The sequence below is a fragment of the Phascolarctos cinereus genome, unplaced genomic scaffold, assembly GCF_003287225.1.
Source record: "Phascolarctos cinereus isolate Bilbo 61053 unplaced genomic scaffold, phaCin_HiC Scaffold_3;HRSCAF=262, whole genome shotgun sequence".
Classification (NCBI taxonomy): Eukaryota; Metazoa; Chordata; class Mammalia; order Diprotodontia; family Phascolarctidae; genus Phascolarctos; species Phascolarctos cinereus.
Window position 1 is genome coordinate 61318348 of NW_027555736.1, and position 13017 is coordinate 61331364.

Consider the following 13017-nt stretch of genomic DNA (forward strand, 5'->3'; position numbering starts at 1 on the left):
GTCTCCGCTCTAGAGTGATTTTTATAAAGCTAGGTCCTGACCATGCCACATACATACTCAGGAAACTCTAATAAACTCCTACTCAAACATCTCCTTCATTTGCTCATTGAAGACATCAGCTGAAAGCAGAGAAACTGCTTCCAAATGTTTCTGCAGCAGCAGCAGCTATTGCGGTGATATCACAGAAGAAGCTATGATTGTCCCATCTTGCTCCACAGAAAGCAAACAGAACCCCGATGCCCCATTCCACATCCCAAAGTTCATCTACAGGGATGGCACCCAAAGCTACACTTCAGCATCCACAGGTGACCCTGAACTAATTACCCAACTTCCTTTCCAAGAATGGTCTAAGACCTTTGTGCTCTGGGATTTCTGCTGCTCATTCAGTGAGAGAGGGACAGCCCAGCAATGCTATAGTGACCACTTGGGCATCTGGGCTTTCTCTAGGTGGAAAATACTTGGAGTTCCTAAGACAGGGAGTCAAAGGGCAGGAAGTCAACTCCTATCAAAATAAAAGAATACAAGCACAGCTTCAACAGCTAAGGACCAATAACACTTTGCTGGAAGGACCCCATAAGGCACAAGGTACAGGTATTCCTACTAATACCTCCCTTCTTTCATTAATGCTTCCCAAGCATATTGTTCTCAACTCATCCTGTTAGAGCTATTTTAATAAACATCATCATACATGGAACAGTGATGGATATGTTGGTAACAAGATGAAAGGAAGATATTTGTTATGTTTAGTGTCCACAGTTAATTCTCTTGAGAACTGAATAGAATAGAAGAAGTTGCTTTAAATGAGACCTGACATGGCCAGGGAACCAAGAGGAGGTTGACACTCCATCTACTGAGCCAGTAGGTGGAAACAGAAGGACAGAGATCTGGAAGGGTCTGCCATAGTGCTTACCTTATTTCCCCACTGGTGTTGCTCCTTTCAGTGGTGCTACCACAGGAACTGGTGGCTGGATTTGAAACATAAAATATACAAGCCAAGGGACCCATGTCATGGCTGGCACTGCTGGCTATTGCTCTGGCAATCTGCACATCCCAGGTCTCTTCCAGATAAAAGTCCCTTATTATACTTAATAGATCTTCTATACTAGCAGGCATGGGGATGCTCTGCTTTCTTTAGCAGAAGGGAATGACTTGTCCCCTATCAGGCTTCATGGGAAGGTCTTGCAGTGGATGGCTTTCAGTTATGGTGCTTGTTCTCTAAGGGGATAATGTGGTTTGTAATACAGGGTGTCCCAGAAGTTTTAGTGCGCTTCTAAACTATTAAAGCTAATATGAAATTCATGTTTTATTATATGTTATGCATTAAGATTAAAATTTTAATAGTTTACGACTGCACTAAGATTTTGGGAACACCCTATATTACATTGACAGCTTGTGGCTCAGATCCATATTCTCTTTGAAATAGGAGAATTCTCATAATGAGAAAATTGTGATTTCAATTCCTTTTCTAATGTACATTCTTAGAAAAGGTAAGGACATCTCTAGTCATACTGATCTACATCTTGCCACTGGACCCAGATGGCTCCAGAGGAGAAAGTGAAGCTGGTGACTTTGCACAGTCCTCCCTCACTTAAATCCAATTCACTTGTAAGTCATGACATCACTTCCCTGATGTCATGGTCCTCCTCCAGAATGAAAGCCAAACAACATCAACAATAACAAATTTTTAGGAGCTAGAGGGTCCTTAGGAAAGCTAGAGAAAACAGGAGCTGGGATGTCTAGAAAACGGAGGACAACAAAAACCGTAGGAACCTTTCTCTTTGGTAAGTGGTTTAAGTGATTGATGATGGTCAAGAAGAATGAGGGGAAAGAGAGAAAGAAAAAAAAGAATAGAAGGTAAGAAGTTGTTGACTACTGCTACTCCAGTTGAGAGACAGGACCAGTCATGAGAAAGTAGGCTTGCTTAGCTCCCAAGTTAGGGCAGGACTAATCATAAGAGTTGGTTTTGTAGGGTACTTTACAGTTTACAAAATATTGACCTCAAAACAAACTTATTAAGTAGTTTATCCAAGCACCATTAATTCTATTTTACATTTAAAGAAGCTGAGAATTAAAGACTTTGAATCAGGCTTAATTTGGCATATCAGGAAAACAATTGTGTGTACTGTTATCTGGAAAGTTCTCAGTGTGGGCCTTTAGCCTGCTGTTCTCAAAACCTGAAAACATTTCATGGATAATCATATGTAAACACAATCTTGAGCAAGAATGACCCCATTACGTTGTTGTGGTGCTTGATGGCCAAGAGTGTAATTTCAAATCAATAACCAGACAGAAAGAAAAAGTTAGAGGCCTCTCCCACCATACACACACACACACACACACACACACACACACACACACACACACACACTCCTCAATAAAAAAAAGAATTCTGAGGGCATTATCAGAGTCTCTAATCTTGGTATGTATAGCAAATAAGTCCCCCCTCTTCTCTCATTCCACCTTTTTTTCCCCCAATTGAGCCTAAATAATGAACACTGGCTTTTGAGTCAGAAAATTGGGATTTAACTCCTGACTTTATCACTCAGAGTCTGAGTGACCTTAAGTGACTCAAGAACTCTGCTCACCAATTACTTTTGTGTACAGTGAGGTGGAGCAATGGATAGATCACTGGACTTGGAATCAGGAAGACTCATCTTCTTGAGTTCAAATCCAGCCTCAGGCACTAGCTAAATGACCCTAGACAAGTCACTTAAACCTGTTTGCTTCAGTTTCTTATCTGTAAAATGAGCTGGAGAAGGCAATGGCAAACTACTCTAGCGTCTTTCTGAGAAAACCCAAATGGTGTTAGAGAAAGTCAGACACGATTGAAATGAACACCGGAGACTGTACTATGTCACCTCTAATTTCTAATCTAGCTCTCAAGTGTAGAGCCCTAATATATGAACAGCTGACATCCCAGAGAGGAGGACATCTTACTGCTCCTTGCTATACCCCTTTTTCTAAGACCTCAAGTAATGAGAACCCAGCTGTACCACCACCACCCCCTAGGTCCTTCACCTGGTCCTAGCTTCACATATTCCTGAATCCTTCCCTCTCCTGGTTTTCAGTGGCCTTTCTAGAACATAGCTTTCAGAACTGAACATGATACTCCAATTCTGGTCTGACTATGGCAGAGAACAGAATCACTGTCCATTCCCTCATTCTCAATCAACATTAGGCCTCTCTTAATTCAGCCTAGGTCTGCACTGGGCCGTTGGGTAGCCATAGCACACATCTGGTTCATGCTGAGCATGAAGTCCACTAACACTCCCAGCTCTTTCCTAAATAAATTACTATCCAGCCAAAGTTTCCCCAATTCTTTCTTATATAGGTGATTTTTTTTTAACCAAGTGTAAGATTGGGAGCTCCTGGTGAGGAACTTCTGAGGTAGATCAGTATGTCCTCCACAATTTATTAGTTTAAGATAGTTATTTATCCCTATGAAATTTCATTTTAACAGATTAATCCCGATGTTCTATCTTGCCAAGATCTTCTTGGATCCCAGTTATGTCATTCAACACATTATCTTTCCCTCTCAATTTTATGTCTTCTTTGCGTCTTGGAAGCATTCTACCAATACTTTTATCCAAGGCATTGATAGACCCTTTAAACACTAGAGGACAAGGACAAAACCTTGGATCTCCATTACAATTCCATTAGAGATTCCATTAGAGACCTCTGACCATGTTCACATCATCCTATAAATCATGTATCACTTGAGGAACTAGCCTTTTCTTCTGGCTATGCAGACCAAATTCAATCTCAGATTCTTCCCACTAATGGTAAACTCTGTGGCTTCAGCATCCATTAAGAAGACCTCCCTAAAAATATCAAAATCAGGTTTGTTTCTTTCAAAGGGTCCCTTGCCCACTGCAAGCACCTGTGTGCCAGAGTTATTAAGCATAAAATAGGTTTACTCAATGAAATAATTGAGAAGGGGCTTCCATCCAAGCCCCATTAATGAAGCAATAGTTACAGCTCCTCTTTGGTGAGCTCTTTCCTTTTCTCCAGAAGTTCAGTCATAGCTTTCTCACCTTATCAAAACAATACCTCACCATCTAACATTAAATGAAATTCTAGCACTGTGAATAGAATTGAGGTCCCTTGGTGAAGGGCATCTTTTCATTGCTTCAGGATCTATCCTCTTGGCCTCACTACCCCTGCACAATGTCTCAGGCATTTTTTTTTCAGTATGGTCCAACATTTCCTAGGGACCTCAGCACAACACTTCTACCTGCCCTGGTTGCCACAATTTTTGGTCTGTCTAACTGGCTGGATGCCACATCTCTCATGCATTATGATTTCTAAATCATAGATTTGGAAGATTCCAAATTGACGCTGTTTTCAATGCCTTTTGCCTACACGTCCTCCATTTTTTCCCCATAAATAGAGCTGCAGTTTTGTGTTTCTTTTTTTTTCTAGATATTCATTAATGTTTTCTACTTTTCATGATCTTTCAAAGATCTTGTACACTGATACTCATACTTTCAACTTGTACACTGATATGTATAAGATAAGGTGGGACACAAAGTATTCAAAAGAGAGATTAGACAAATTGTGTAATGAATATTTGAGGAGAGAACATTAACAAGTGAGGAAATCACAGAAAGCTTCTCTGAGGAGGTGGTATTAGAATTCTAGGCAGCTAGAAATCCTTGGCACAATGGATAGAGTGCTGGACCTGGACACTTCTTAGCTGTGTAATTTTGGGTAAATCACTTAACTTCTGTTTGCCTCTCTAAAATGAGAATGATAATAGTACTTACTTTCTAGACTTTTTGTGAGAATCAAATGAGATAATATTCATAAAGTATTTAGGTACCATCTAAATGCTAGTTGTTATTATTTTTATTGTTTGTTACCTGGAAGATGGGGAAGAGGGAGAGTTTTTTAAAGAGCTGGAAGAATTTCATAGACAAAATCTTGAACTCTACCAACATCCCCCAGAAATAGAGGAACAAGCAGACAAGAAGTCAAAGAATAGGAATTCTGTCAATGGGAATAAGAGCTATCTCTGTAACTCAAGCCCATTGCAACTGGGATGAGTTAGAGGGGTCTCTGAAAATGAGGGAAATGGGGGGGGTTCTTGTCAGCTTGATGACAGTTTCTTCATTCATCTTTAGATCTGAGAAGATGTACCTCCTTGCTACTTTCCAGTTTCTCATGCTAGCAATATCACTGACTATGACCTCTGTCCAAGGCAAATGTGACTGTGAACCAAAAACAAATACATGCAATTTTGTGCCCTGTGGATTGCCTGGGAGCAATGGGTTACCAGGTCGAGATGGGAACCAGGGTCCAAAAGGAGAAAAAGGGGACCAAGGTATGTAAATCAGATCTCCCTGAGTGGTTTCACTGCAGGAATGGTACTGTAGAAAAAGTGTTAGAGGCATAATGACCTGGATCCTAATCCTGTCTCTGAAACTTGAGCTATGTAATCATGAACAAAAAACAACCTCTCTGAGCTTCATTTATAAAATAGGGTTAATGATACTATTGGTACTTACCTCACAGTGCTCTTATGAGGCAAAGATGAGCTGATACATGTAAAGTTCTTTGCAACTTTTAATGCACTATAGAAATGTCATTTATTATTATTCTCTTCATCTTCTCAACAATCATTTGCTAAACATTTACTCAAGGTAAGACACCATACCCAAAACAGTGAAATAGCAAAGATTGGTAAGACATGGTCCCTGACTCAAAGAGCTTGGTACCAGGATCTCACACTCCTGTTACCTCCCCTACTAGAGCATGGGAAGGTCTTTTATACTGGAGGCTTGATTTACCTCTGAAAGGAAGAATACAGACTGAGGCAGATCCCATGGGTCTGGGGAGAAATAACAGCAAACTGAAGCCCCAGTAGGTAAGCTCATTTGTTTCCACTCTCTGTTGACATTCCTAGGTTCTAAATAGCCAGCCAATAGTAGGGCAGTTTTCTCGGCCACCAGTAAGCCTCAGGTTCACTTCCATAACAGGAGTTCAGCCTGCTCATGGTTGTGGAAGGAAGAGGGCTCAAGTATTAATTGTTGTTTTATCTCTCCAATTCCTCTGATGATAAGGACAGAGAGGAATGCTAGGCCCTCCTGGAAAAGTTGGCCCCATGGGTATCAAAGGAGAAAGGGGTCCTCAGGGTCCCAAAGGACCAAAAGGAGACAAAGGAGGAAATCAAGGTGAGTTATGTATTTGACTTGGAACCGAACAGGGGTACAATGGGAAAAATAGAAAGTAAGCAAAAAAATATGATCATATGGAAGAATTGAGATGGGGGGAACTTTTTCAACTCTACTCAATTTAGTTCAATATGTATATATCCAGGATCTGTTCTGGTAGGCCAAGACTCAGGTCCATTCTCCAGATCTCACAGTCCTAGGTGTGGAGCCAGGACTTATGTGACACAATTAAACAAGAGAACTGATAGCTTGTATAGTATATGCAATATTTTCTTTAGGAATGTAGAGAAATGGGAAATTAGCATGGGATGAAATAATTTATAGTGGCAAAAAACTGGAAATTGTGAGGATGCCCATCAATTGGGAATGGCTGAATAAGTTGTGGTATATGATTGTGATGGAACACTATTGTGCTATAAGACGTGATAAGCTCAATGATCTTAGGAAAACATAGAAAGACTTGCATGAAATAATGAAGAAAGAAATGAGTAGAACCAAGAGAATATTGTATACAGTAACAGCAATATTGTGTTAAGAACAACTTTAAATAAATAAATGCTTTTCATTATCATAAATACCTAAATTAACTATGAAGGACATATGAAGGAAGCTGCTGTCTGTGTTCAGAAAAAGAAGTATGTATAGAAGGATTTTACATACACACACACGTGTGTGTGTGTGTGTGTGTGTGTGTGTATATATATATATATATATACACATATCTATCTATCTACCTACCTATCTATCTATCTATCTATCTATCTATCTATCTATCTATCTTTCTAATGATAGCTATCCCTAGGGCAATGGGAGAAGGGAGGGAAGAAACAAGAGAAATAAATTTGCATGACGGTATATATATTAAGTTGGATATAATAGATTTGCAGCTTCATGTGCAATCATTTTATTATTCTATGTTATAGAAATGCTTGTTTATTCCATAAATTAAAAATAAAATTAATATTTTTTAAAAAAGAAATAATTATGAGAAGACATTTTGGGGGTGCTTTCAGGACAGAAAGGACTTTAATGGGGAAAAGTATCTTAAACAAATGCCTTTCTAGGCATCAATAAAGGTAAGGAATGAGCAGTAAAAGGATAATGTGAACACTGGTCTGACCAGAGTGGAAGGTGCAAGGGAAAGAAGATGAGTGGGTTAGATAAGAGTTGATAAGTTAACAGCAGACAGCTTTGAAGAATAAAATAATGAATTAGGACATTAGCCTCTAGGTTATAAGGAGCCTCTAAAGGTATGGTGTTAGAAGGACATGGTAAAAGTAAATAAAAAGAAAATCTAATAGTGTTGCACAGGCTGGGAAAGAGGTAGGGAAGAGAAAGAAAGGGAGGGAAGGGAAAGGAAAGAAAGGAGAGGAAAGGAAAGGAGAGGAGATGAAATGAAAGAGGAGGGAAGGGAAGAGAAGGGAAGGGAAGGGAAGGGAGGGGAAGAGAAGGGAAGGGAAGGGAAGGGAAGGGAAGGGAAAGATTAGGGAAGAGAAGAAAAGGAAAGATATGGGAAAAGATAATGGAAGGAAAGAAAAGATAAGGAATGGAAGAAAGGAGAAGAGAAGGGAGAGAAGGAATGACAAAAGGGAGGAAAAGAGGGTAGAAATAAAAGGTCATTTAGTAGATAATTATAATTTCTCTTGGCCTAAACTAGAGTGGTAGAAACAGGAATGGTGAGAATGATAATGAAGGGGAAAAAATGAGTCACAAATACATGAAGGGAAGCTTATTAATCTTGGGTCAGGAGATAAAAGGAAAACTAGAAAATGGAGGGAGGATGAAAAGGAGAAGCTATTTTTCTATTATCTCGGAGACCCAGTACCACCCTGATGTGGCCATTGGAATGTCCTATGAAGCTGTCTTATGAAGAAATCTCACCATTCAACACAAGGCAAAAGATTAATTCCTTCCTTTCTCTTTCATACTTCCCAATTACTTAGGTCTTTGATTTCAGTGCTGAGTCTGTTCCAATGTAGGGTGGAATGGAGGCTCTGGTATTGAGCTCCCCTAGGGATGAGATGTGTCTTTCTCACTAGGGGAAAAGAAATCAAACAACCTTTGTCTCTTAGAAGCATTACGTAAGGCTCAATGGAAATGACAAACCATTTTTGACTTTCAGAACTGATTTCACTCAAGGCTGAAATGACTGCTTTGCAAGAAGAAATGAGGATGCTGCAGACTTTCATCAACAAATATAGACAAGGTAAAGAATATAACTTTAAGACTGTGAGCCTGAAGTGTTTGCTCATAAGATTGGTGTCATCCACCCTTCCTCACACATTACCCTCCTAGTGGCTCCCTAGGTTCAGGTTTTCCCAAACCTGAATGTGTCAGTCACATTCTAATCTATGGAGTACTATGCTAAAGAGGCAGAACCACTCTTATAGCCTTCAATTAAAGTGAAAGCTTTGCTAGTTAGCCATGTCCTAAAGTATAAGTGCTGGACTTGAAGTCAGGAAGATGTTGGTTCAAATTCCACCTTGGCCATATTCTAGCTTTGTGATCTTTGGCAATTCACTTTTAACCCTCTAAGCCTCAGATTCTTTGGCTCAGAAATGAATTGGCTGAATAAAGTGAGTGCCTCAGTTCTTCCTAGATCTGAATCTATGATTCTATGATCTCTAGGGAATACTTCCACCAAAAGTTTTAGAGATTCAGAGACAAAACTACAAAGAGGTAGAGTAAGAACACTAAAGTCACAGAGAAAAAAGTAGGAGAAGGAATAGTTGGAAGCCCAATTCCAATGCCTTTTTGGGTCCCTCCTCAAGCCACAAACCCTAGCAAGTTCTTCTACAAATTAGAATTATGAAGAATTAGCTGAATTTCAGAATCATGATTTTGGAGTTGATTTGGGGATCATCTAGTCCAGAAGCTCCTCAACCTGAGATCCAGAAAACCTTTTTTATGATAATTTATAATTAAAAATATTGTGATAACTCTATTCACTATAATTAGTTTATTTTGTAACCCTCTGTATTTTATTTTATGCATTTAATATTACTCAGAGAAGGGGACCATGATACACAAAAAGGTACAGAACCCTGGCCCAGCTCTGTTGCTCTCCCCTTACCAATGAGAACATTGAAGCCCCTAGAAGTGAATGCCCAAGGTCATGCACAATTAGCTTTCAGTGCTCTTTCTTCCGTCCAGTCCATTCCTTTCCACTCCACATGCTGTACCAGACTCCAGTGGATAACAGACACCTAACTTTCTTCCAGATACCTGGAAGCACTAAGAGAGTCAGTGCAGGCCCTTCAGGGGATGCTTTGCTCCCCAAACTTTGGACAAGGGCAAAAAACATCTCTGGCTTGAAGTGGTATACCCCATTTTAAGGATCTATTTGGTTACTGTAAACCTATGCTAGGATGCTTTCTGTGGACAGTAGGAATAAAAAAGATGAGATCCTGACTATAACTCCTGTTGTTGGGTTAGGGAGGCATGGCAAGGATGATGTGGAATCATGTTCTGAGTCTCCTTCTGCCATGTATGTCCCATAAGTCCCCTTCTTCAGAGCTGAATGTCTACCAAATTCAAGATATTGGCAGGAAGTTTTTCTTCTAACACGGTGTGACTACAGCGTCTCTTTCTTTCTCCTCTACAGTTATGATATTGTCTGGTATCAGAATTGTGGATGAGAAATGGTTTAAGGTAATGGAATCTGAAGGGACATTTGAAGAAGGAAAGAAAATATGTTCACAAAGTGGTGCCCAACTGGCAGCCCCCCGGAATTCCAAGGAGAACAGAGCCCTGCAACAACTGGCCAAACAGTTTGGTAAGAACATCTACCTGGGCATGAGTGATGAGGAAAGAGAAGGCACATTCCAGTATCAGAATGGTCAAACTGTCAGCTATACCAGTTGGGCATCTAGAGAACCCAATGGTGAAAGAAAAGAAAACTGCGTCGAATTATACACCGATGGCGATTGGAATGATAAAAGCTGTGAATACAAAATGCTAGTTGTTTGTGAATTTTAGGCTATACCATAAGTTTTTAAGAGGGAACTGGGTTCACTGTTGTTGCTGGCATCCTCTTAAAGGATTTCCTGGGCAGGAGCTGTGTCTATATTTATGAGATAAGTACAGAACTTGGCACTGGTCTTGATCACTTAAATAATGCTGATCACAAATTTTCCTGACATTATATCCTCAAGAGAGAGACTTACTTCAAAGGAAAGATCTAACCAATCTGGAATACAAGCCCTGTAGATAATGAAATAGGACTTGGATGGGGGAATCTCCCCAAAGACTTTTGGGCTATGCTTGGGGGATATACACAAGAAACCAGTAGGGAAAATCTGATGAGAACTGCAAAGATAGGTTATGGCCAAAGGGGGAAAGGCCATTTCAATTTGGACTCTAAATATTGTAGGTGGCAGCTCAAAGAGTGGGATGTCATTTTAAAAAGAATATATTTCAACATTGCAAGTTATGGCATGATATTGGAAATATCACGGGTCAAAAGCAATTGTAGAATGACCAGATTTGCAAGATGGGTCAAACTAGAGTCCATGCAAAGCACAAATCCCCTCTATAACAGATGCTCATCCCAGTTTGATAGAAATGACAGAAACATCAATACATTCTGAGGCAGCCTCTTTCCATTGCTGGCCAGCTCTTCTTCAAAAGTTCCCCCTTATAACAAATCCAAATTACACACACACACACACACACACACACACACACACACACACACTCACCAAATTTCCAGCCACTGATCATAGCTGTCTCCTCTGTAACTGCATGGGGCAATTCTAATCTGTCTTCTACTTACCATTGTTAACTACGTACAACTTCTACATACAACTTTAATTACAAAAAAAAAAAATTGGAGGTAGGAATGATATTTCTCCTGCCTCAGGCATTATCTTTTCCAGGCTAAATATCCCTCACTACTCCAACCATTCTTTTTATGATTTGACTTTAAGACTCCTTACTAGCCTCTGTTAGATTCTTGAGAGCATACCTTTATTTGTATCCCTAATGCTTGCACATAATAGGTGCTTAATAAATGTTTGTTGATCAATTGATTGGCCCTGAATTCTTTCCTTCAGCCTATCAAGATCTTTTTAAATCATTACTTTGTCATACAGTAGAATAGAGAGCTATCCCAGTTCTATGTAACCTACAATTTGCTAAGCCTACTTTCAAAATCTTCATCCAAGTCATTAATAAAAACAATGACTAAAAAAGGGGCAAGGACAGTGTCTAGTTGCATGCTATTAACACCAGCAACACTGTCATCTCATCCTGGCTAAGATGGAAATAGCATTTTTTTGGTAGAAATGTCATACTGTGCACTCATAACAAGCTTGTACACTGCTATAACTTCCGTATCTTTTTTACATGTACGCAAAACATAGTATTGCCACTACTAGGTCTGTATCTCAGAGAGATTAAAAGAAATGGGGGGAAGAGCCTATTTGCACACAAATATTTATGGCAGCTCTTTTTTGTGGCTAAGAACTGGAAATGCAAGGGATACCAATCTTTTGAGGGATGGCTGAATAAGTTATGACAACTGATTGTAATGGAATGTTATTGTTCTATGAGAAATGAGGAAGAGTATGATTTCCGAAAAATCTGGAAAGACTTACATGAACTGATCCAGAATAAAATCATCAGAACCAGGAAAACATTGTACACAGTAACAATATTATACCACGAATAACTGAATGACTTAGGTATGCTCAGCAGTGCAATGATCCAAGATAATATGAAAGAATTCATGATTAAAAAAAATGCTGTATGCCAGGACCTTGCTCAATACAGACCAAAGTATACCATTTTTCATGTTCTTTCATTCTTTCATTTTTGGGAGTTTGAATTTTCTTCCTCAAAATGACTAATGTGGAAATATGTTTTACATGATTGTACATGTATAACCCTTATCACATTGTTTACCATCTCAGGGGAAGGGAGAAAAGGATATAATTTGGAACTCAAAACTTTTTAAAATGAATGTTAAAATTGTTTTTATATGTAATGGGATATAAAATAAAATATTATTTAAAATTTTTGGAAAAAACATAGTACTGCTCCACAAGAATAATGCATGGAGATTGAGCATGGATGCAAAGGATAGTTAAAAAAAAAAGAGGTGGGGAGAGGAGGGCTTCTTTATATATGTTAGAGTTATGCAAATTTGACAGATGAAGAAATTGAGGCCCTAAGAAGTAAAATGAGGCAACTACATAACATGGTGGATATAGCACTAGGCCTGGAGTCTGGAATTCAGGAAGACCTGAGTTCAAATCACTTACTGGCTGTATGGCACTGGACAAGTCACTTAAACTGATTTGCCTCAGTTTTCTCATCTGTAAAATGAGCTGGAGAAGTAAATGGCAAACCACTCAAGTATCTTTGCCAAAAAAACCCCAAATGGGGTCACAAAGAGTTGAACACAAAAGAAATGACTCAACAACTACAACACCAACCAGTAAAGAGAGGTCGCACAGTGAATTGGTGGCAAAGTTAGTTGTAGAACATAGGTCCGATTTGTTGCAGACTTCCTCCCCACCCCTGCTATTTTTTTCCCAGGGCTGTCACCATGCTGGTCCCAAGATTTATTCTGCCTTCCCACTCCAAGCCAGCCATAGCTGTCCCTCCCAGAATGCTTTCAGTATCCTTCCTTCCCCATTGCTTCCCCCTTCCTCATGGTTACCTCTAACCGTTTTGGCCATGGTACCCTGATAGATCAGGGGGGTTCCACCAGCTTTTTCATTGTATCATACATTTCATTCACAAAGTGAAGGATAATATTCCTGGTCTCCATGGAGTCACAAGACCAAAAAAAATCTAAATGATTGAGACAGACTATATCACCTCCTTTTCTTTCCACCTT

The 13017-nt window shown here is 39.5% G+C and overlaps 1 protein-coding gene across 1 annotated transcript; it reads left to right on the forward strand.

Moving 5' to 3' along the window:
- Positions 1-354: 354 nt before the first annotated feature.
- LOC110201599 (pulmonary surfactant-associated protein D-like) lies at positions 355-11199 on the forward strand. The gene is made up of 5 exons (XM_020977373.2): positions 355-585; positions 5124-5323; positions 6063-6173; positions 8296-8379; positions 9778-11199. The coding sequence occupies exons 2-5, from the start codon at positions 5134-5136 to the stop codon at positions 10149-10151; spliced, it is 759 nt and encodes a 252-aa protein (XP_020833032.1). The 5' UTR covers positions 355-585; positions 5124-5133; the 3' UTR covers positions 10152-11199.
- The last annotated feature ends 1818 nt before the right edge of the window (positions 11200-13017 follow it).